This window comes from Carassius carassius, chromosome 26 (genome assembly GCF_963082965.1).
Source record: "Carassius carassius chromosome 26, fCarCar2.1, whole genome shotgun sequence".
In the NCBI taxonomy this organism is placed as follows: Eukaryota; Metazoa; Chordata; class Actinopteri; order Cypriniformes; family Cyprinidae; genus Carassius; species Carassius carassius.
The window spans coordinates 2,615,507-2,642,211 of NC_081780.1; the positions used below are offsets into that span (position 1 = coordinate 2,615,507).

General features: G+C 36.1%; 1 protein-coding gene across 1 annotated transcript in view; it reads left to right on the top strand.

The window, feature by feature from the left end:
* Positions 1-26,705, top strand: part of LOC132105499 (metabotropic glutamate receptor 8-like) — a 174,649-nt gene that overhangs the window by 67,807 nt on the left and 80,137 nt on the right. Inside the window, exon 3 of the mRNA XM_059510652.1 lies at positions 1,705-1,921. Coding sequence (XP_059366635.1) covers positions 1,705-1,921 — 217 coding nt within the window. The remainder of the gene's footprint in view (positions 1-1,704; positions 1,922-26,705) is intronic.

Here is a 26,705-nt window from a genome sequence, read left to right on the forward strand (position 1 = left end):
ACGCATTGTAAGTCGCTTTGGATAAAAGTGTCTGCTAAATGCATAAATGTAAATGTATTAGCAACACAGTTTTTGCCTAAGACGCTGAGAGCATTGAAGCTGTGTTTTTTGCATGTTTCCGAAGTAGTCACGTCCATCAAAAACTCTTGATTATCATTCTTCCAGTGTCAGATTTCAATTTTCACTCCTCACTGCATGAGACTGAGTAAATTTGATGTATTTTTCAATGTCAGAGTTTTGTTCAGCATCGTTACTCATGAATCTACTCGACGCAGCTATCCGCATGCATGAGGTGATGTTGCTCAAGTGCTTTGTGGCTAAATGTTTCTTATTTACAGCTTCAAGCGGTGAAAGAGCAGTCTAGGTGATTGTGTACCGCCGCACCATCGGGGATGTTTGGATTTAACACCGTTTGTGTAGCTTGACGTGCGGTGCATTTCAAAACAGTTTTGTAACAGAATCCTTCAGAATAATTCAGCCGTGAGCTTCTTTAACCTCCTCCTGTCCTCTTTCTCTAGACAATGAATCTGTCAGTCAGACTTCCCACATACTCCATTACCCATGATTCTCAGCAGCAGACGCAACTATTTACTTTTCTTTTTTCTTTTCATTTTGACTTTAATTTTAGCTATTGTTTTAGTGTATATAAATTGTGGCCATGATTTAACGATTCATTCCCTCATTGTGGCCTCATTGTATTCATTTTTCCCTCATTTGAATTGAGGGAATTAATTAGTAAAACCACAATTTACTATGAAAAGGAACAAATTAATAATGCATTCTTAATTTGTGTCCATGATTTAACTAAAACGATGAAACAAATTAATGAAATGAGGGAAACAGCTTCTAAATTTGTGGGAATTAATTAATAATTAGTGACCACAATAAATATATTTTTGTCCATGTCATGTGTTATGCTTTGTAAAATATGTCTATTTAGTATTATACGTTTTTATTTATTTATTTTTTACTTTTTTTTTTCAAAACAAAGTGTTGCATTGGCAACTAGCTGAAATAAAATAAGTTTAAAATTAATATTTTATTTAATTTCAGTTAACGTTTATTTCAAGTTATGGTTTTAGTATTATTTTTTGTTTTAGTTAACAATAATAACCCTGGTTGGCACATGTTGCTAAGCTAATATGCACAAACAAAATTCCCAACTCATAAGAAAACGTAACTAGTGGTGATATCGTATGAATCTGTACGATGTGAATCTTATGATTTTTAGGAAAAAAACTTAAGCATGAAGGTCCATCTATAATAACCCCACCCCTAAACATAACTGTCATAAGAAACATAAGATCATATGAATTGTGAAGACCAATTCACGAAAACGTAAAATTGTTTTGAATTGCCAAGCTATTGTGTTGAAGTAACGTATACTGGGTGAACTGTCTGCAACTATCATCAAATCTTTTCAAGATCAAATGAAATAAGTTTTTTATATTTGGTATCTGTTGACTAATCTGCCATGTTGGATTTCACTGAGCTTGTTGAATTGCATTCTAGGATTGGTTTTTGTATGAAGGAGAAATGCAATGTTGCATGTAATTCGGTCAAAATAAGAAATCTTAGGCAGAAATACAATTGCTGTCTAGGCAAGCCGGTCACTGGATCTGGAAACGCATCACTCTTTCTTCCACTGTCATAGAAGAGAACCTTTTTTCTAAACTTCCTCTATCTTTATTCTTTTCTCTGCAGATTCCTCAGATCAGCTATGCATCCACAGCTCCAGAGCTGAGCGATAACACCCGCTACGACTTTTTTTCCCGTGTCGTTCCGCCGGATTCCTACCAGGCACAGGCCATGCTGGATATTGTAACGGCGATGGGCTGGAACTTTGTCTCCACGCTGGCTTCTGAAGGGAACTACGGGGAAAGTGGCGTGGAAGCATTCGTGCAGATCTCCAGAGAGATGGGTAAGATGGCTTTTCCATGATTGGCTTGATGCATTGATGAACTTGAACCAAATGCGCGCTTCAAGAAACAAGCTTCTTTCCTCTTTATGTTCTCAGATACTAACCAACAGATTAGTTATGTAGTGTGTGCATTGACTTGACAGAAGACAAGATACTGAGTGTTTTATTTTGCACAGGTCTTATATTGTATGCTTGGCCTTAAAGGAATAGTTTACCAAGAAAAAAAAATTGTGCAAAAATGTACTCACCCTCAGGCCATCCAAGATAAAGATGAGTTTCATCATCCAATCTGGAGAAATGCAGCATTTAATCAATTTGCTTACCAGTGGACGCTCTGCAGTGAATGGGTGCCGTCAGAATGAGAGTCCCAACAGCTGGTATTCTACTCGTGAATAAGAAGGGGAAGCATATTATTATTATTATCTTGCACATTCTTACCTGCTCAAGATGTACAGAAGTTGAATCCATTTAATTAATTCTCAGTAGTTAAACTAAAGATAAATGGGGATTATGTCTGTTATGTACTGTAGTGTTTCTGAATGAACCAAGTACCCTGCTGACTCTATGCTCTTTCACGTATTGACCAAAATGTCATGGATGGTCTTGGTTTTGAAGGAGTTTGGGAGCCAACGTGCTCTCAGTTGAGTGTTCAGCTGTTGTCTGTTCATTCACTGGATGTTGGCATTGCTCACACATGGCAAAGGTGATGTCAATCGACTGGCGGGACCAAGTGTTTGTTGTCCACACAGCAATGAGAGACTTAAGCAAGTCTTACAGAAAGTAGACAGGGTTAAGTTAAAATCTTGACGTTAACCAATGCACTACTTTAAGCAGGTGGTATTTCACCAACCACTTGATTATTGCACATGTTTACAATTTGCAGAATTTGGTGCAAAACCAGGAAAAATCTACATTATTTGCTTCAGCTTGCATTTTTGTCTTTTTTCCCAAAAAGAGAGCGGGAAAAGGATTATAAGCTAATCAAAATTCATAATATTCACCCAAACAATGAATCACTGGCTACGTTTACATGCACAATTTTTGCATCATTGCATATGTGCAGTCCTTTCAGTTTCGTGGTTCACATCTGATCGAGTGTTTACATGCACTCTGAATCGTTTCAGAAGAGGAATAAACCACACCCTTCAATCGGATCGAAATTTCATTAAATTAAGTGTACATTAAGGTTTTTCAGTCTTATTGAGCCGTCAATCCGATTACAAACAGATTATTTGGTTGCATGTAAATGTAGCCAATGTGAATTGAAATTTCATAGAGGTTTAATGATACTATTGATTATATGATATTGAATATAATGTACATACTATATATGACTACAATATTTGGGTGAATATTTGCTAGCCTAGTACCCATAATGTCTGATTTTACCAGTATATTAGATTTAATAATGCATTATTTTACTGGATATGCACTTTTATCATATTTCAAGTAGCAATATGCAAAAACATGTACAGGCATAAAGTGAATAAAAATTGTGAATAAAACAAAGATTATCAGAGACCTTTAAAAAACTATAATTACAGTTTCTATTATTTGGGAAATACTGTAAGAAATCTGTCTGTACTTTTTTCAGTGTAAATAATGATTCTTTTTGAACTGCAAAACTGTGCAAAATGCTGTGGATATTGCCATAATATTTAAGAAAAGATATATATATATATATATATATATAATATATAAAAGATATATATATAATTTTTTTTTTCTTGTAAAACATACTCTGATAATCTTACAATCTTTGCAGTGTGATTTAGCACTGCTCCAGCTGTATTTAGTGCATTGTCAACACATCCTTTTTGTATGAGAATGAGGCTTGTTATGGGCTTTATGCATTTAATTTATGAAATGATGGTTAAAGAGTGTTATGACTGGTCATATTTCCAGACACACCATGTGGTCAAGTGTAAGCCTTCACTCTGCATTTTAAAGCTCTGTTCAGGTATTTAGGACCATAGTAGTGCACTAAAGTATGGCAGATAGTAGTAGTCTGCTTCTGTAAATTTTCTTGTTTAACTCATAAAAGCAAACTTGTCTCAGCAAGCTGCTTAAGCAGCCATGCAAACTAAACAGGAGGGTGTAAAACAATCTCTTTCTGCCCTGCTAACCATTTCCTCTAAAGGAATGATGGTTCTGTGCATTATCAAGTTCCCTGGGGTATCAATAAAGACCCGCGGCTAAAGAGAAGCAAGGAATATGAGTGAGAGGAGGACACGGATGGACAGGAAGTATAATGATGGGCTTTAACACACAGTCCCTCCTCCGCTAAAACCCCTCTACGCTTCAATCCTCCCCCCTTCTTCACCCTACGTGACAAAATTATAGCTATTACCAGAGACCCCGCTGCTCCACAAATGCAAATATCACACAGCTGTACTAATCGTACTGTTTAATTGTGCATTAAAAATTCATGAGCGATGGTACACATTTGTGTAATAACATCCTCTTTAGCATCCTCCGGACTCCAGTGTTTACCATCACACGTAGTGTTTCACAGCTACTTAGAAACTGTAGTTACTCATTTAAAGAAGTTAACCACAGTCTAGCCAGAAGCTACACATCTGAATATGCAGCCAGCTGAAAGGTGAAGTGTGTGGGGATTCTTTTTGCATCATGTATGGATATTGCCACGTGTCTATATCCAAAGGAGTGGATGATTTATTTAAATCGATGACAAACATAAAAATTAACCATGGTTTTACTACAGAAGTTTCTTTTGCAGTAAAATAGTAAGTAAAAAATGAACAATATTTTTCACTAATTGTGGTTTAAACATTGTTTTAGTGAATACAAAAATAAGCATAGTTTTACTACAGTAACCATGGTTTAACTATGTTTTCGAAGTAAAACATTAGTAAATGCTAAATGAATCATAGTCCTACAGTAACCATAGTCGTTTAAATATGGTTTTTGTTGTAATACCATGGTAAATACAAAACTAACCATGATTGTATCATGGTTTATCTGTGATTTTAGCAGTAAAACCGTATCTACAAAAATAACCATGATTTTACCACATCATTTGCAGGAAAACCATTGGAACTACAAAATGAACCATGGTTTTACTACAGTAACAATGGTTTAACTATACATGTTTTTCCATTAATTTTGCAAAAATGTAATACAAATTCAACCATGGTTTTATTTTAGTAGTGTACCGACTTGTTTGTACTGTGGGGGAAATAATTAGGCATCGGTTTATAAAGATTTAACCATTTTGCTTAAAAAAAATAAAAAAATAAAAATAAATAAATATATATATATATCTTTTTTTTTTTTTTTGCTTTTATTGTGACTGTATAGAATTCAAACAAAGGAAGGTAAAACATGGATGGAGACAGTCTAAGCATAGACATGAGCATGCCTATATGAGTTCTCCTGGCTGTTGTTTGGAGTTGTTTTGTTGACTTTGTGGAGGAGTCTTTATTTTTCATTTCCCAAACTGCAGGTTCGAGTCTCCCAGCTGTAACGTGAGAGGTGGATTAAAACAGAGAGAAAAGAATTGAACAAGCATGCAATTAGCCGCTAAATGAATGCCATACAACAAGCCTCTTTGCTTGTCACTACTTCAGCAAATCACTGTGTATCAGATAGTAGTTGCCCTTTTGGGGCTATAATCATTAACCCCAGTTTATTCTATGAAACTCTGAGTTTAATTAAGGGCCATTTTTTACACTGGTGCATGACTGTATTCGCTGTCTGAAAGTGAATAGATGTCCTGACCTAGTGGTTAGCATGCATGCTTTCTAAAAGTCTAGACTCTAAAAATGGCCTAATTTTGTCTGCATGTAAAAGTTGCCCTAATTTTGTCTGCATGTTTCTTTGTCCAGATAGGCAAAAGTTCGTCATTTCAGCCTCTTAGGTTTCTTATAGATCTTTTACCTGTGTAGATTCAAATTACTAAGCATTGAGACAGCTGCCAGGATGAGGTTAGTGAGCACAGTTCTCTGAGGAGCAAGTAGCGATAGATGCTAATAGAAATTAGCCTTAATTACCATTCCAATGGGTCATAGATAATTGCATTTACGTACATCATGGGATTTCCAAATAGTTTTGGAAAAGCTATGTGAGATGGCCATTTCAGCAGCTGGGCTTTTGTTCTTCAGGTCCTCTTTTCATATTCTCAGAATGAGCTTTGCTATTCTTTTTCACTATATACTGTGACTGGACTAAATGATGAGTTGGTGAGATTGGGAATTCGTCCATAGCATGTCCTCACTCACATCTAAACTAGCCATCCTCTGTAACCACCTCAGCTGTATGCGTCTAGGCTAGCGCTAATGAGCGTGCTGCTGCATTATATGCTCCCAAAACTAAGAGGTCCAGGGCAAGGGCGGCAGTTTCAAAGCTGCCCTTCCCACAGGAATTCAGGACAGAAATGCACGTCTGCTCTGTTTAAAGGGCCTAATGAAGCCATTACATTCCAAGGAAGCCAAACTCTGTCTATAGATTAAACAAAGGCTTCTGTTATTTCGGGGTTGTGACCTGCACAGACGGCTGCCAAGTAATGTCTAGTGAATGCCACAGGGGAACAGATGGTGCAAAGCACAATCCTAACATCATAGATGACATTTCGATGCAGTCAGATCTATAGAAAAAAAGAAGTTATGTAGTGTGTTTTTAAGCCACTCCAGTAATATGCAAATGGAAATGTGTGGAGTGGAGAACAAAATATGAGGCTAGTAGAAACCTATTCTTTATTTTGCCAACTTGTTTCAGCACATATGTGTCTTTATCAAGATTGCAAATGAGAAAACTCATTAACTGCAAACAAAGACAAGATTCAAACTTGCATTCAACCAGTCAGAGCATTAGTACAAATCACATGACATGCATGACACAGTTTGATTTATGCACTGCAAAAAATTCTTATTTAGTAGTTTTGACTTGTTTTACGTTATTAAATATTTTAACAAGAAACATTTACTTGAGAAGCAAAAGCTAAGTCCTAACTGATCAAACATTAGTGGTTTTATGATTAAAACAAGATAGGGTTTAGAAAAATAATTTGAATTTAAAGGGAAAACAAGTTTATTTTTCTTAATAGGCCAGCAAAAAGTCATGCTTTTAATGCTTTTTTCTTTTTAAAGACTTACCTTAAATGCATTTTGTTTTATTTTGACAGTGTTTGTATATTTGTATTGAAAAAACAATACAAAAATACTGAGCAAAAATATTTTGCTGTGTACATAAGGGATTTTCCTACTAAACAACTTGTTATTAAAGCACAGTTTCGTAAGGTATTGCTGGAGCATCATAACTGTCCCTCGGGTGACTTTAGCATTCAAGATCTATGACGGTGTGTTAACTCATCATCATTATCAGCTCTCAAAAGTGAGAGACTCAACCACAGGACATCAAAAGCAACATATGTTGCCAATTAAAAGGATTTCACTTGCTCATTTTATTTCTATAGACATCTCTGCAGACAAAAGTTCATAGATGAGATGACAAGCATCATAATAAGGGCAAACTTAGAAAACTTACAAAAGATTCAGGATGCAGTTTTGTAAGATGTTTTAATGCACTTTCTTAACTGTCTTAGATGATTTGTGCAATTCTTCTTGAGTACAAGAGTATTAAGACATTTGAATGTTCAAACTCAGTCATTTGTTTGTAACATCACTTCTACTGTTCACTGAAGTCTTTGTTTGAAATTTTCATTTATTATTAATTTATATTATTTTTTAATATACATAATGTGTATAATAGAAAAAGTACTAAATTTTATTTTAAGTAACTAGTTTAAAAGAATCAATTCACATAAACTAATTTTTGATAACACTGTGCTTAAAGCTTTTTATGTATGTTTTATAAATAATTGTGACAAAAGTTAAAATGCATTATAATATTTGCAGAATCTGGTTAAAATCTGAAATTGGTTGTTTGTCATATATGAATGCATTTAATGTTCTAATTAGGGATGTCCAGATCCGATCACGTGATCGGAAATCGGGCCCGATCGCCTGGTTTCAGACTCGATCGAGTTTGCGCATGACCTGATATTTCATTCGGACTCAGGATACAGCGAGATGAACATCACAGAGCGCTAAACTCTCATAAAGTGTGTGTTTCATTCATACTAGAAGCCGGAGCGCGCTCTCGCGCTGATATCAGGAAACTCCTAATATGGACAAAAGCGTCCAGCTATGCTGTGGTGCGCACAGGAAAACAGAAACTTATGCAAAACGAAGACGTTAATATACGATCACGACAATAAATTGTTCTTCAAGTCATCTCCAGCAGGTGATAAATAAAGTATGAACAATGCAGTGCTGATTGACATAGTATTTATTACAGTATAGAAACTATTCTGCATTATTATGTGATAAACAGTGTTTGTAGTATATAAACAAATCATTATTATTTGTTATTGTCCAGCATTTATAGATTTCTAAGCCAATTAAAAGCTAGAAATTAGAGAAAAAATAAAGTTGCCTATACTACCAGTCAGAAGTTTTTGAACAGTAAGCTTGTTAAGGTTTTTTTTTTTTTTTTAAGAAGTCCCTTCTATTCACCAAGCCTGCATTTATTTGATCCAAAGTACAGCAAAACAGTAAGATTTTGAAATATTTTTACTAGTCTATTTAAAATAGCTGTTTTATATTTGAATATATTTCAAAATGTAATTTATTGAACATCCTGGATCTTTTTTTTCGCTCTTCTTTATTCTTTTTTTATGTATTATAGAAGTATCGGATCGGGACTCGGTATCGGCAGATACTCAAAATCAAATGACTCGGACTTGGACTCGAGGACAAAAAAACCTGATCGGGACATCCCTAGTTCTAATAGTGTAACAATAAATAGAAAAGTATTATAACTGTGGTTACAAGTATTCATGAGATTACATTATAATGTGCATATTTAATGCATTAAAATACTTTCATAATCCATTGAATTTAAAGGCTACAAGTGTTACTAGATTTGTTCTTACACTTTTTGATTATGATATGCATACAAAATTGATTAAATATCACTCTTAGTTGTGCTCATTTGCTGGAAAACAATGTGGAAACAATATTTTACTGAATTAGACTGGTTGCATTAAAGGGTTTCAAAATGCATCTTGTTGTATCACTCAGCCATATAGTACAGTATATCATGTATAAACTTATCCATGAAACTTTTCTGCCTTCAGGAACATGAAGATAAATCTCTCTCAATCCGCCTTATTGACAACAGAGTGGAATATGTGTGGGTACATCTGTCTCGACTTCCTAAAAGTGCTTTTACCATCTGCAAAGTTCCGCTTCGCTTGCTTTTATTCGTACTTTAAGCCTTGCAGAAAACATCTTTAGAGGGAGGTCAGGAGTGTCACGCTTGAAATAAATTGCAAAACCGATACTGGCGTTATTATGTGCAGAAACACAAGAGCATAGAAGTGCTTCTAAATGGAAAAGCCTTGAGAACTCCTATAAAGATGAAGATTTCAAGGGAGGCTCTAGATTCAAGAATGGTGTGATAACACTTTTTATGTGAAGAGAAGTACAGCTTTGAGAGCTCAACATGCTTTTTTTAGAGTGAAAAGGAAAAAGGGGGTTAGCTGCTCTGTTATGAAGTTTTAGTTTTTTTCCTAGGGTGTTTTGGACACTCATTAGCTGGGAACTGTCATTTCAGACAGGTTATGCTTTCTCAAAGTGACCCTGTCCGACTGAAAAGCTGTCAATGCGCATTGGCTAGTGGATAAACGATTAGACCAAGGCAGCAGAACATCCATACTTTCTTGCCTTCATTGATGTCTGCTGATTGACTACAGCCATTGATCCTGCTGCAAGTGGACTCTGTTCTCCTTAACGAGCTCGGACAACTTTACTGTTTAGGAAAGACAAATGCCACAGAAGCTTCCCACCTGCCAGGCCGGATGAGCCGAGCCCAGATCTGCTCCCAAACGGCAGCTGGCGGCTGGTAATGAATCAAGGCCTGGCCAGCTGCGTGATAGATGTAACTGTCGGCCAGTGCTGATTAGCTGAGTCTGAACGCTGGAGAAATACAGCTGTGGGTGTGTTACAGGACGGCCGCGACTCGAGGGGATTGAGGCTGCTTGTCTTTTGTGTTTCCTCTCACCTTCTACTTTTAAGATTTCTTTGTTTTTGCTGATTTAGATGTTTGATGACAACTTAAACTCAACATGAAATGACATCAGTCAATAATGTGACATCTTTATAAGTACAAATAGAACATTCAATGAAAAAAAGGGGTGGGGCTTAATTTATTTGAATGGCGTATAATTGGATGGTGAAAAGTGAAGGGAAGGGTTGATGATGTCAGCAGAAAAGACAAGATGTTCCATAGGTGGAACCTATGAAACACACTAAAAATGACAAGAATGCACCACAAAATTACTGACTAAAATTAAAATGAAAACAAAATATATCAAAATGTCAAAATATTAATAAAAACTGATATTTTCTTAGTGATACTAAAATAACAGCTATAGTATATAGCGTATCACAACTGTTTGATTGCTTGTGTTATCACAGCTCTAATCTGGTAAATATTCACATTATGATTTACAGTCAAGCTGCTTTGAAAAAAAAGTGTTTTGTTAAAAGTGCTATAAACAATGTCACTTTTTGTGTGTGTCCTGCTAAAAAGTCTTAGTTTTGATTCTTAGTTTTAGCATTTGGAGTCCAGATTCCAAGGATTTAAAATATCGTAAACTGAGAATAATTTTCAGATTCATTTTTGAAAACATTTTAAGTGGAAATGCGTCCATCCCTGCTGCTAAAGTGCACAGTTCCCGTCTCAGCAGTGTTTCTCTGCTCGGGGTTAAGATCTGTCACTCCGCAGCGAAAGACGCTGTCCCGTGCTTCCCGTCAGGGCTTTTGTGGACTTTGATGGAAACCTTTGACAGACCCTCCCGCTCTTTAAGACTTCAGAGACGTCCTGACATGACAAGAGTTGTCCTGACATCTGACAAAAGTTCAACCGTTTCAAAGAAACTGCCTTCACAAAGGAACAAGCCAGTTTATAGTCTTGTAAAAAGTAATTTTAGTAATGAAATTAGATTTACATATGAATGTTTATGATCCAGATATGATGCATCAAAGTTTATTTAATAATGCATTTAAAACCCAGATGTTTTGTCTAATTTCTAAAAAATATATATATTTAATGCAATTTCAGAGTGAATATGTAGGAATAAAGCAAATAGAGTCAATTTTGATTTCCTGTTGACTTTAAGGAAGACTTGGACTCTCATGAAGAATTTAAAGTGTGTGTCCAAACATTAATATGGTTGTGCTTTTTCCCCTTTCTTTCTCAATTTTTCAAATGAAGACATTTTGGCCCAGTCCGCGCTTGACAAGTCATTTACTCACCCAATACAAAACAGCATAAAACCATGGATTTAAGTTTCATCATCCCCCAACCTCTCATTTCTCACATGGATATATTTTATTATTCAGCCTGGGATGTGAATTTATGCAGGGTTTAGGCATTCCTTTATATTCTGCGCCTCGTCTCTCTCTCTCTTACTCTCTCTCTTTTAATAGCCGGTATCAATATCGACAGAGATGGATAGCTTATATAATGCTTATTTACTGTATACAATAACATTTATAGTAAATAAGATTAAAGGGTTAGTTCGCCCAATTTGCAAAATTATGTCATTAATAACTTTCCCTCATGTTGTTTCAAACCCGTAAAACCTCCGTTTATTTTTGGAACACAGTTTAAGATATTTTAGATTTAGTCCGAGAACTCTCAGTCCCTCCATTGAAGCTGTCTGTACGGTCTACTGTCCATGTCCAGAAAGGTAAGAAAAACATCATCAAAGTAGTCCATGTGACATCAGAGGGTCAGTTAGAATTTTTTGAAGCATCGAAAATACATTTTGGTCCAAAAACAGCAAAAACGACGACTTTATTCAGCATTGTCTTCTCTTCCGTGTCTGTTGTGAGAAAGAGTTTAAAACAAAGCAGTTTGTGATATCCGGTTCGCAAACGAATCATTCGATGTAACCGGATCTTTTTGAAACAGTTCACCAAATCGAACTGAATTGTTTTAAAGGATTCGCGTCTCTAATACGCATTAATCCACAAATGACTTAAGCTGTTAACTTTTTTAATGTGGCTGACACTCCCTCTGAGTTAAAACAAACCAATATCCCGAAGTAATTCATTTACTCAAACAGTACACTGACTGAACTGCTGTGATGTGTAATTTAAGTTTGAAAATATTTTCATATCTAAAAAATGTAATTATTTATATAAATACATTTAGAAATAAATAATATTAAAATATCTTTATAAAATATTTACTATTTTATACAGTGGGAATCTACTAAATTAGTGAAAGTGAAATTCTATAGATTTTTAGGCAAATTATATATGGCTGCCATTTCTTCAATTATTTAAGAAATTCTAACTGATTTATTAATTTGTATATACAATAATGTACAATAATGTATATACAATATTTCAATTGTATACAGTTTAATTTATTTGTTATTAAAATATATTTGGATATTAATTTAGTTATTTTTATAAATACATTTACAATTAAATAATATAAAAAAATCCTTAATGTATTACATTTTATTAGTTGATTTTATATATATATATATATATATATATATATATATATATATATATAATTATAATATGTTTTTTGAGTTAACTATTATAAAAAGCTTTGCATCTGAAATAATTAAATAAGAAAACAAAAACTTTGTTTCAGTTATTTAAAATCTTTACAGATGCCATTAATTAAAACTGCATTTATAATTAATAACAAAATATTTTGAATTTTACCTGTATTATACAATGTAATCTAAAAATGGTGTGAAATTCTATAGATTTACGGATGTAGATATATAAATGATTAGTTTAAGCAATTTTTATAAATGCATTTCTTGCTAAATAATATTAAAATATTATTATTACATTTAAACTATATGTATGTATGCAACTATAAATACATATGCAACATAGTAAAATAATGCATACTACAAAGCTAGGTTGTGTTGTGTACTATACAGTATTTTTTGCAATAAGCAGTGTGCATGTATTCCACTTCCAATATCTATTTTTTTTTCTGTTCTCCCTTTTCCAGCCTAAAGGAAAAATTGTCGGGTTTTAATAATGTGTCTCATATAGTCTCACCTCCGAGGCTGCAATATAAAGCAGGGTATGTATCTTTTAAAGAGCGCAGGTCGTGTTTGGCTCTGAGGGGATCGCACACTATACAGTCTAGTAGTCAGGAGGGTGAATCTTGTCAGATTAACTTCAGCGCAGTCCCTGGGTGGCTTTTTCTGGGATATGCAATTAGCCTTGGATCAAGGTCTCAAATTGACATGGTGGTCCAATCACCCCTCGCAGATGCATAATTTCATGAAGGAAATTGGCTAATTAGGCCCTCCAATTTCCACATGTTCCACGTTCTGGCAAGAGCGTGGCTGATTGAGTCAGTTTACCGTGGTTTTACCCAGACATCTGCCACGGCTCGCTCTAACTGTTCCTCTGTGTGCGCAGCAAAGCAAATCCATCTTAACTCAGTGAGTGCACAGAGCAGCAACGTCTTACCATATGTGAAAATACCACAGAATGGATTTAAAGATCGCTGTGTAAAGTTCTTATCCTACATGCGGTATATTCTTCACAGTAGGCCACATTTACACGGGATGTACTGTACGAAACAACCTTTTCTTCTGCAGAATATGCAAACAAATCTGTTCCAAGTGACAGCCGTTTTTCATACAGTTTAATTAAAAAATTTGCTAATTTTATTATTACATTTGAACTACATTATGAAATGCAATCTGTATGTAATGTGAAATTATACAGATTTGTCCAGTAGAGAGAGATTGTTGTTGTAATAATATAAATACCCTGTAAATATATTCAATTTCAACTAAATTATAAAATTAAATCTGACAATTTCATTACAGTATTTTTTAGCAAGGGTATATCTGGTTGCTAGGTTGTTCTGGGTGGTTGCCAAGGAATTGTTATGTGTTTCCTAAAGTAGTTCTGAGTGATTTTTAGCTTGCTAACATGCAGAGTTCTGGGTGTCTAGGTGGTTTCTTAAGTACAGTTAGTCTACCCTCAATTCTCAAGGTATGGCTCAATGTAAGTCTGAGTGATTTTTGGCTCTTTATATCATGAGCCAGTCAAAAAGCATTTAACAGCATGCCTACATAATTTAAGTCTAAAGCACAACACATTTTGATGTTTAATGTTTCGCGAATGTCACTAACAGCAGTTTCCCAAATGCTGTCTCGACTCGCCGCTTCTGGATGATTGTGTGTTTGCTGTGGATGAAATGACCTTCCTGTCGCTGGTATTTTAGCTTCAGATCTCGCTTGTTGCCCTCTCCTATCTAAGAGTCACCCGGAGACCCTCTAAACGATGGGGTTCGGCTTTCAGCGGAGGCGATATCAAATTGACTCAGGAATCGAGACCTTCTCAGAACACACAGTGGAAGCGAGTAAGTGGTGGTTGTAGTGTCAGACCTCTCAGCCGGTCGCTATTGTTAACAACAAAAGCTCCGTGACAGTTTGTTCTCCGCCAGCCGATGGCTCATTTGTCCATGATTGGCAGTCGAACACCTGGTCAGATGCGCTCGTGCTGTAATATTGCTCAACGTGTATTCTGGTGGGCGGCTGTGGTATCTTCTACTGGCATTGCACCAGCTAAACTACAATGAACTGAAGATTTTGCCACAGCGCCGGCTTTCCCGAAGGGCCTTGCTCTCATTGATTCCTATTAGTCAGACGGAGCTAGAAGTGAGTCTGGCCGCTGTAGGGACATGATCAGTGTTTGGGAGACCTGCAATCACTCTGATTGTCAAAGCCCTGTGTGCATGATGAGACCGCCTGTGTGCACGATCAGAACCAGCAGTGCCATGTTGCATTGATATTGCATTAAGAAAAGCATCTATCAATTTGAAGGGGTCATGAACTGAGAAACCAAAATTCACTTGATCTTTTAACATATAAGAGGTTGTGTTATAAAAAAGTTAGTCTTAAAACAGCTTATATTGAACGACATCTTGTGGAACACTCTATGATGTAATAGTGTGGATAAGCACCGCCTCCACAAAGGGAGATAACACCTGCTTCTTCATTGCTGCCTTTTTAGCCCCACCCACCAATTTGTGCATGTAGTGTAAATAAAGAGAGAGGCAAACAGAAGTCTACAAAGAAACCAGACGATAAAGATGGCTCCTATAAAGACAAGAAGACACTTTGCAGTGCCAAGTTGTGGAAACACAGTCTTCGCATTGCTTTTCTTATGATCCCAACGTTAGGAAAGAGTGGATGAACTTGTGACACTCTGATTGTTGGAATTTTCTGTAAAGCCTTATGGGTAATGTACATACATCCATGTACATACATGGAACACACTACACTACTTATATTTATATTTATATACACATACACTTATTTATCCAACACACATACTTAGCGTACAGTTAAAACTTTTCCACATAATATACATGTACATACATAAATGCTCATTTTAATATACCTGCCATACATTGTCAATTTGTATATTGTCAATCCTTACCCACCTATTTGTATTTTTTTGTATTTTTATTCCTTATTGTGTTTTTTGTTCTGTCGCTGTTATGTTGCACTGCGGAGCTCTGTCACGAAAACAAATTCCTCGTATGTGTGAACATACCTGGCAATAAAGCTCATTCTGATTCTGATTCTGATTCTGATGTAGTTTTTTAACATAATTCCTTTACTAAACACGATTTTTCTAAAAATAAGTTGAATTAGCATGAACAGATGGGTTCAGCAAAAGCAACAACCTCTGTGCTCACAACAGGTCTGCCTTTAAAAGTTTACCAGTTACTGTTGAAAAAGGAACTTTTTAAGGAGAAACTGAAATTAGTTTTATGCTCCACAGAAAAAACTTAAACCACAATGAGTAGACTTTCATTTTTGGGGTGACGTCCCTTTTAAACTATGCATATTCTTGTCCTTTTAAAAAAATTGATATTAAATGGCCAAATCACTGCTTTTCTTTCATGTTAAATCAATATTTCAGGCCTTTTCTATTGATGGTAATGAAGTGCCATCACTTCTCTGACAGGCACCAGACTGCAAAGCTCCTCTTGTTCCCACAATCCCTTTCAGCTAATTGTCGCAGTACAGTGAAGACAGCATGCCTGGAGAACCTCATTTGCGCTAATACAGTCATGTTGGAGTTGCGGCAGAAAATTGACAGAAAGGGCATCAGCTGTTTTTCAAAACCGATATCTTTATCTATACGAGTGCCGCCCCTCCCAGCAGGTTTCCCCTTCCCATTCATCCTGTGTTTCCTGAGAGCACACTTGACTGATGGCCTGCCAGCGCTGGTTTGTAATTACCCCACATCTACAAGAGCTGCTTCATTCAACAAACTGAATGAACTCAATAGGTGAGTCGACGCTAATGAACAAGTGAGAATGTTTTGTCATACGCACATCCAAGCTCGCAAACTCAAACAGCTGACATGTGTGGCTCTTTTATATTGTACACTTTATCGTGAAGTCCTCTTATATCGGTTTGAACGACCATTTCCATCCACTCTTTGACCCTTGACAATTAAACAGGTAAATTTTTTGCAGGCTGGTCATTTTTGCAAGCAAATGTTCCTAAGAAATCCCCAAAAAGTACATAAATTCTCAGTGTTTTGGGGGAGAAACTTGTTCTACCCTGTGTGAGCAAAGTCAGGGTGTTTCAATCGAGTGCGATAACATTAACTAGCATTTTTGAGCAAAAAGATAATCCTGTCTTGGTCAAAATGACCTGAACACATCATGATGCCAGACCACTTTTATGGTATTTTTCTTCTTGTAAGTACTTGTACTCTTACTTACAATATATGGAGAATAACTAGCAAAATAGCTTACTTGTATTACATGGAAAAATACATTTATTAAAATGTTATTATATATAATCACTTAAGAAATATTTAATGGCTGTTCCTTTTTAAATAAGAAATTTATATGAGTTTGCAATGACATCAGTATGAGTAAATAATAAAATGTTTTGATAACCTATATGCAAACATTTTTATTTATTTGTTTACAATTTTCCAGTACAAATATTGAAACATTCTGAAATCAAGAAACATTTACCTGAGAAGCTAAATGACTTAACATATTAAGTCTTTATTCCTAAATCATTAGGTAAATAAAAATGTGATTTTATATTTAAAACAAAGAAAAATATAAAAGAAAAAATAACCTTAATTCTAAGGGGAAACTAGATTTATTTTTCTTAGCCTACTGGGAGATATTTGTTATTCCTTTAAGCAAACTGTCATTAATTTAAGTAATAATAATAATAATAATAATAATAATAATAATATATATAGTTTTTCTTTTTTTTCTTTTTTTTAAGAAAGCAACACTTTATATCGTATGTAATTTTGCTTCTTGATTTAAGAATGGTTAGTTAAAAAAAGCCAAAAATTATTGTGTAGAAAGTCATTTGTTTGTATCAGTGCTACAAATATGCATGCATATTAGTTTGCAAAAACAGTAGCAACTTGTGTAACCTAGTTAGGTTGAACAGAAGCAGTGGAGGGAGAATGAAAGCTTACAAACACAGCTCATGCATGAACACTGGCATCAGTCGGATATCAGATAGGGCTTATTAATTAAGAGTATTTTTAGATCTGATTCAAAGAGTATGTTTGGATCCCCAGAGGCGCTGCCATCTCATGTCTGCTCTGACTCAGTCATCCCGTGATATGAGCGCGAATGGATGCAGGACACGACAGACGCCCAGAGAAAAACAGTCTGTTATTTATTCTGTGCTGGAGTCCCTCTGAATGAGCTTTCTGTGAAACCTGATGATGTTAATAATGTATTCCTACAGTGTGAGACTGTCTTTGTATTCCCACCCACGCTGGCATTCATTCCGCATGGAGCGTTTCTGTGGAGCACAGTGTCCAGAAGGATCCTGCCCTTCCTGATGGCCATGGCTGGATTGTAAATGAAGAGAGAATGAGTCAAAGAAAAGTCTCAATGTTCTTTTGCATTTCAGGAGATATTTACTTCATTGAAGTATCAGCTTAGTCTTACATTCTCCATCTCTTTTAGAGGAGAGGATCTGGTGTTGTTAAAACCACATTGTAGCATCTTTGTCCATGTTTCTGTTCCACCTCCACTCCTCCTTCATGTTTAATAGAAACATTTAAAGAAATCCAGCTGTGACTTGCAAAACTTAGCGTGTTTGCTTGAGTTCTCTTACACTCAGCTGTGAGAAAGCGCTTTTCCTCTTCGTTGCGTCGCTTTTAATGTGTTTCCTTGCACCTCTGAGGGTAATGTTATTCCAACGCTGAAGTCAGCAGCTCAGTGGCGTGTAAACAGAGCGCTTGGACTTTTGGAAAATTAAGAATGGTGCAAAAAGTCAGTTGCAGAGCTAATCATGTTTTTGCCAAAGCTGTCTCGCTTGTCAGTTCTGCTTTTATCAATGATCTTCACTGACCCTGCTGAGAGCCAGGCACCAGCGTCCTCAGGCCAGAAGACTTGTAGTGAAATCCAATAGGTTGCCAGATCTCCAAGTTCAGTGATACAAGCAGAAATGGAGAATCTATTCTTTATATGGACATTTTCAACCTCTAAAAATGTTCCATAAAAGGTCCAATATGACTTTAGAACAGTTTAAATATAGTGCTCGATGACATTTAAAGTTTTTTTAGCCTAAAAGTCTGTGCTCCTATTCATTATAATTGCATGAGAAAGAGCATATGGGATGTCCTCCAACATGTTTTCATATTTCTAGGACATCTGAATGGATAAATCTTCCCTGTTGAGCTCAAATGAAGATGCAAGCTTCAAGAGTGTAGCCCATCATGTTTGGGGTGAGACCAAAAACCTTAGGACTTTGTCATTGGTATTGAAATCAGAGGGGATGCCAGATCTTCATGTTCACTGATGCAGGTATAGAACTGGAAAATCTTGAAGCTCTTAAAGGGATAGTTGATGCTTTTTTGATCATGTTGTACTTTCGACACATTTTCAAGCTCCAAAATTGACCAAAAACATCATATATGGGGAAGTCGTGGCCTAATGGTTAGAGACTCGGACTCGCAATCGAAAGGTTGTGAGTTCGAGTCTCGGGCCGGCAGGAATTGTGGGTGGGGGGAATGCATGTACAGTGCTCTTTCCACCTTCAATACCACGACTTAGGTGCCCTTGAGCAAGGCACCGAACCCCCAACTGCTCCCCGGGCGCCGCAGCATAAATGGCTGCCCACTGCTCCGGGTGTGTGTTCACAGTGTGTGTGTGTGTTCACTGCTCTGTGTGTGTGCACTTCGGATGGGTTAAATGCAGAGCACGAATTCTGAGTATGGGTCACCATACTTGGCTGAATGTCAGACACTAATGGTTCTTCACTAAGACTCTCAGTATAATCCTCATGTCATAGTGCATTTTGTTCATCCTCATTCATTATTATTGTATGGCAAAAAAAACATCTTGGGCATTCTGGTAAATGTCTTCATATTTCTTTAAAGTATGAAAGGTTGAGTCTTCCCTATTGGGCTCAAATGATGATGCAAGGTCAATAAGAGTCTGGCATATACAGCCAGAGAAATGACAAGACCTTATTGCTTGATTTTCTCCTCGTCTCATGCCGTGATGTGTGTGTCAGACCATTTTCTCCATCAGCTTTACTCTTTCACCCTTTAGAAACTTTCCTCTCTTGTTGTAGGTAGCAGCAATTTATTTTGAAAGGACTACAACGCTCTCCTCTTTACAGGTTAGAGATACACATATCCGTCCAACTGTTGTTTACTGTAGCCTTCTCTGTTGATTTACTCATATGTCTGCCATCATTGAAGCAGCGACTGAGGTGATGTATCGTTCAGATTGATGGCACATGAAGAAATGTTACGATGAGCTCATTATACGATGACAACTTGGCCACCTTAAGGGTCATGATATTTAAATGTTGCTTTTTTTGGTTGTTTGACTTTTTTTTTTATTGTCTTAACGAGCTAAACATCTGAAAGCTGTCTCTTAAAAAAGCCTTTACACAGTAAAACATATCTGGTCAAAAACCTAGCAAACTGCCTCCTAAGGCATCATAGGCGTCATATACATACTGTTGTAGGCTGTTCCAAAAATTGCTACCTCCTGAGATAACTCATTTTGAGATTGATGGATAGATGGATTTGACAGATGTTCGGATGGTTGGATGGATGATGATGATAGATGGCTGGATGGATGGATAGTTGAATGGATAGACGGTAACACTGATAAACAGATGGATAGATAGTCCATTGGTTGATAGTCAAATTGGAGTCACTTTTAACACGTTCCCTTTGATTAACTGTCCAGTGTGAGTTCCATCTTCTAGTCGTTTCAAGAAGTCCTGTAATTGTCTGGTTAAATATGTAGTCTATTGCTCTGATTGTCTCCCTTACTCTCAGCTCTTCAGCTCGGGATGTTGGAGCTTTGCAGTCATATTGGTGTTGTAATGAGCTCATCGTGGAGGGTGCAGGAAAGGACTGGTGATTAGAATTAATCATCCCGCTGAGAGGCTTTTGAGAAGAACCCTGGAGCTGTAATTGGGGTGGGGACACTGTCTTCCATCTCGCTGCTATATACTGCACTGGCCTCATTAATAACTGGGCCGATGGTGTTGTCAATTAAAGACAACATCTCTGTAACCTTTGCCACCTTGCAAATCAACAAGGCCTTGTTTCTCTCCCAAGAATGCTAAAAACTCACAGTGATCTTTAAATGAATTTGTCTGTCCTCTTGAAAATGTGCATGATTAGGACTACAAAAATCAGCCTTCAAGGTTAACAAGAAAACAAACCAGTTAATAACAAACCAATGAATCCTTCCTTGTATACAGTTCATTTCGTGCCTGTCTTGCAGGTGCTCCTTGGGGCTGTTAAAGGGCACCTATTATGCAAAATTCCCTTTTACATGTTGTTTGATCAGAAAATAGTGTTTGTGTACACAACCACCCTATAATGATCAATATCCACCTGCGCCTTTTTTTTTTTTTTTTTTGCAACGTGTGTTTTTAACATAAACTTGCGTGTATGTGGAAGTTTAAGTGCAATAAGATGTGAAAGAGAGCTTTTTTTTAATGGGTACTGACATGCCATATGACAGTCGCTTTCTGTGGGCGTGCTTTGGATGTGTGTTTAAAAAAAAAACCTATATAAGAAGTTTACACTGATATGACTTTAAAATGCATGATTTCACCATAATAGACATGATAATCAAAACCAAACCGATACATGCAAAAATGCAGTGTGTTTCTCCTTCCACTCAAAATATGAATTTTCAATATTATATAATAAATTATCTGTGGGGTATTTTGAGCTGAAACTTCACAGACACGTGAGACTTATATTACATCTTGCAAAAAGTGGCAAAACAGGTGCCCTTTAATTTGTGATAGTGTGATAAAAGAAAATGAAGTAATATTTTTTTAAATTCATTTAAAATTGAGTTTGACATTGTATCCAGTAAAATTAATCACACACACACACACACACACACACACACACACACACACACACACACACACACACACACACACACACACACATACACACATATAATATATATAGCATAATAAGATTTTTTTAAGTGAATTGAATGAATGTTCTTTATTAATCAATCAAAAAATTTATTTAATTTAAATGTTCCATTGTTCTTTAAGAAGAGTCTGAGCTTGACTAGCAGATTTATAAAAGTTTGGTAAAGCCATTTTTACTTAAAAAGAAAAAAAACTTCCCTAAATTACAACACAAACATATTCATTCAGAGTTCAAAAGGTTCTGCATAACAGGAATGACCCATTAAACATTTGGAAGAAAATCTGGTACGCAGGTCACCGGGGCATCTAACAGTATCATTCTGTATCCCATTACAGAGCGCCGTGTCAGATACGGTCATATACTGCAGAAATATGAGAGAGGAGTAAATAAAAGAGCACATACTGTATGAGTCACTGACCAGAGCTGCTATTAGAGTCTGCAATCAAATTGATGGAGATGATTACAGCCACATTACATAAAATTCATTTAGCACATTAGTGTCAAACAGAGATGGAGAACTCAGAAGGCGTCTGTTTAAGGTGGGAATAGTTTGCTACTTAATAACAGACTTTAATAAGTAGCTAGAATAGGAAATGAATTAAATGGGGTTGATTATACGTACAAACACTAAAAAAAAAATTGTAGAATGAATTCTGCTAAATGAAACAAAAAGATACAAATATCTTAATCTGTTCTTCTGAAAAATGTGAACAAATTGTATTTTGTGTTTTGGTGGTTCCTGTGGTATTCAGGTGGTTTCTGGGTTGTTGGAGGTTGCTGGATATTTTAAGTGGTTGCTAGCAAGTTCTTAGGTACCTAATATGGTATTTTTGGTGGTTGCTAGGGTGGTCCTACACTATGCAGTTGTTAAGGGGTTCTGAGTGGTTGCTAGGTGCTTGCTGTGGTGTTGCTATGCAGTTGCTAGGGTGTTGTGGTTGTTTGGAGGTTACTATACTTGACGTGAGATAAATAATTGAAATCAATGTATATTCCTGGAAACAAGACTTAACATTTGCAATTTTCTTCACAATACATTTAAGGATATTTTTACTGGTAAAAGAAAAAGCTCCAGATATGAACTTTGACTCCGCTGATATAAGGTTTCATGGTAGATCCTCTTACCGCTGTCACTCACTGGAAGTATCCGTGACAGAGCGTCCTGTCTATCTCCCCGGTGAGTGTTTTTCAGACCGACAGTCTCAAATAAACAAGCACATATAGTCACATTCTGACCTGCTGACATTTCAGGTTTATGAAGCGTGTGTGTGAGAGAGAATTCCATTCATGATCTCATCATCTCCAAATGTTTTCATGGCACAATTATAATTATTCGTACAAAAAAGGAAGTCTTTTATCTAATATATATATCTAATATATATACAGTACAGACCAAAAGTTTGGACACACCTTCTCATTCAAAGAGTTTTCTTTATTTTCATGACTATGAAAATTGTAGATTCACACTGAAGGCATCAAAACTATAAATTAACACATGTGGAATTACATGTGGAATTATATACATAACAAAAAAGTGTGAAACAACTGAAAATATGTCATATTGTAGGTTCTTCAAAGTAGCCACCTTTAGCTTTGATTACTGCTTTGCACACTCTTGGCTTTCTCTTGATGAGCTTCAAGAGGTAGTCACCTGAAATGGTCTTCCAACAGTCTTGAAGGAGTTCCCCGAGAGATGCTTAGCACTTGTTGGCCCTTTTGCCTTCTGTCTGCGGTCCAGCTCACCCCTAAACCATCTGGATTGGGTTCAGGTCCGGTGACTGTGGAGGCCAGGTCATCTGGCGCAGCACCCCTTCACTCTCCTTCTTGCTCAAATAGCCCTTGATGCCGTCAGTGTGACTCTACAATTTTCATAGTCATGAAAATAAAGAAAACTCTTTGAATGAGAAGGTGTATCCAAACTTTTGGTCTGTACTGTATATATATTGTATTAATGTTTTTGAAAATACAGAAAAAAATGTAAAATTGTGATATATTATTACAATTTAAAATAATTGTTTTTAAATGTATTATACTTTAAATTATCATTTATTTCTGTGATGCAAAGATGAATTTTTAGGATCATTATCACATGATCCTTTAGAAATCATTCTAATATGATGATTCATTATCAAAGTTGGAAACAGTTCTGCTGCTTAATATTTTTTCTTAATATAATTACTTTTTTAGGATACTTTGATGAATAAAAAGTAAAAAAAAAAAAATGTTTTTAAAATATAAATATTTAGTAATAACAATATACACTACTGGTCAGTAATTTGGGGTCAGTAATGTTTTTTTCTTTCTTTTTAAAAAAAAATAAAATCAATACTTTTATTCAGCAAGGATGTGTTAAATTGATAAAAAGTGATAGTAAAGAAAATATATTATTAGAATATATATTATTATAATTTTATTTTGAATAAATGCAGTTCTTTTTAACCTTTTATTCATCAAATATATTAGACAGCAGAACTGTTTCCAACACTCATAATAAATCAGAATATTAGAATGATTTCTAAATGATCATGTGATAGACTGATGTTACATGTGACACTGAAGGCTGGAGGAATGATGCTGAAAAAGTTTTTATGGATAATACCAACACATGTACTTTGTATACTGTATGCATATTTTTCCTAAGCGCTTTGATATTGTTATAGAAATTATCTTGACAATTTAGACAATTTATGCATAATTCATATTCATTAGTTTAGAAAAATAAATTATAACAAAATTTTTTTATTAGAAAATCACTTTGCTAAACAAATATGTTGCTAGGGTGTTTGCTAGGCAGTTACAGTTTATGATGGCTGCTTGGGTGTTGCTTTGATGTCACTCGAGAGTTCTGGGTTACTAGGGTGTCCTAGTTAGTTGCTTGAGTTTGGCTGTGTCCATTTTTTTTATATTTCTTATTACTTTTCTTGTAATTTGTGTAAAAAAACAGGGAATTGTCTAGTTCAAGATTCTAAAGGACTGACTGAATGAGATACAAAAAATGAGAAAGAAAAGCCTCATGAGTTTGAGAGGAAGTGATTTAACTGCACACTTGAACGTAAGCATGTCTTTAATCTGTGATGCAGCACACATACATTTTCTTGATCCATTGGAGCTGAAGTGCATCGCTGAGGGACTCCTGATGCGTGATCAAGAGGGCGAGCGGCACGAGAGGATGTGTCGTATTCACACGGCCTGTTTGTCCGTCAGGTTAAAAGAAAGAATTTATTCAAACGTGGTCTCGCTGGTGCTGTCGTACATATTCATGAGAAGAGCGGCATTTGCATTCTGCCAATGCGAGAGAATGTGAGAAATCCCTTTCCTTCAGCTTCTTGTGGAGAAAGATAAAGCAGCTTATGGGAAAGTGCAGGAACAGGGTGTTGTTTCCCTTTCGGACAGGTTTTGTCGAATGAGAGATTAAACCCTTTATGAAAATTGGTTATTGGTTTCCAAAGGTAAGTTGTATTCCTGGGATGTGTGTTGAAGTGTTGTTGAGCTTTGCAAATCACATCCAGACAGAGTTCAATGCGGTAAAAGTCCAGAATCGTTCTGAAATAGGTGGTTGTTTTGATTTGGATACCAGATGATGATGGTAAAATTATTTTAGTATTCGCCTTCTCTTTAAAATGAAATTCTGTCTTTATTATCCTCATTTCAAGACATCGTGACTATCTTTCATGAGGGGAACACAAAGGAGATAAAAAGCAGCTGTTCTTCTCTGCACAGTGAGTGAGGATAGACACTGTCATGCTGTGAAAAACACAAAGAAAGAACAATAAAAATAGTAAGTCAGTTATTACACATCTTAGTTTGAATATAGGCAATAGAAGAAGAGATATGAAAGCTTTGGTGATCCTGTTAACTTTCATTGTATGGAAAAAAAAATATATATATATACAGTATATATATATATATATATATATTTATTATTATATAGTTATATTAAATTATGTAATTTAGCTTACTAAACATAATATGCCTTATATGCAGTTTATATATTTATAATATATTATTTAAGATTCATATAGTTTTTTCATTGTCATTCATTGTTTTTGTCATATATATATATATATACATACACTCACCTAAAGGATTATTAGGAACACCATACTAATACTGTGTTTGACCCCCTTTCGCCTTCAGAACTGCCTTAATTCTACGTGGCATTGATTCAACAAGGAGCTGAATGCATTCTTTAGAAATGTAGGCCCATATTGACAGGATAGCATCTTGCAGTTGATGGAGATTTGTGGGATGCACATCCAGGGCACGAAGCTCCAGTTCCACCACATCCCAAAGATGCTCTATTGGGTTGAGATCTGGTGACTGTGGGAGCCATTTTAGTACAGTGAACTCATTGTCATGTTCAAGAAACCAATTTGAAATGATTCGAGCTTTGTGACATGGTGCATTATCCTGCTGGAAGTAGCCATCAGAGGATGGGTACATGGTGGTCATAAAGGGATGGACATGGTCAGAAACAATGCTCAGGTAAGCCGTGGCATTTAAACGATGCCCAATTGGCACTAAGGGGCCTAAAGTGTCCCAAGAAAACATCCCCCACACCATTACACCACCAGCAGCCTGCACAGTGGTAACAAGGCATGATGGATCCATGTTCTCATTCTGTTTACGCCAAATTCTGACTCTACCATCTGAATGTCTCAACAGAAATCATCAGAGACTCATCAGACCAGGCAACATTTTTCCAGTCTTCAACTGTCCAATTTTGGTGAGCTCGTGCAAATTGTAGCCTCTTTTTCCTATTTGTAGTGTAGATGAGTGGTCCCCGTGGGGTCTTCTGCTGTTGTAGCCCATCCGCCTCAAGGTTGTGTGTGTTGTGGCTTCACAAATGCTTTGTTGCATACCTCGGTTGTAACGAGTGGTTATTTCAGTCAAAGTTGCTTTTCTATCAGCTTGAATCAGTCGGCCCATTCTCCTCTGACCTCTAGCATCAACAAGGCATTTTCTCCCACAGGACTGCCCCATACTGGATGTTTTTCACACCATTCTTTGTAAACCCTAGAAATGGTTGTGTGTGAAAATCCCAGTAACTGAGCAGACTGTGAAATACTCAGACCGGCCCGTCTGGCACCAACAACCATGACACGCTCAAAATTGCTTAAATCACCTTTCTTTCCCATTCTGACATTCAGTTTGGAATTCAGGAGATTGTCTTGACCAGGACCACACCCCTAAATGCATTGAAGCAACTGCCATGTGATTGGTTGAGTAGATAATTGCATTAATGAGATATTGAA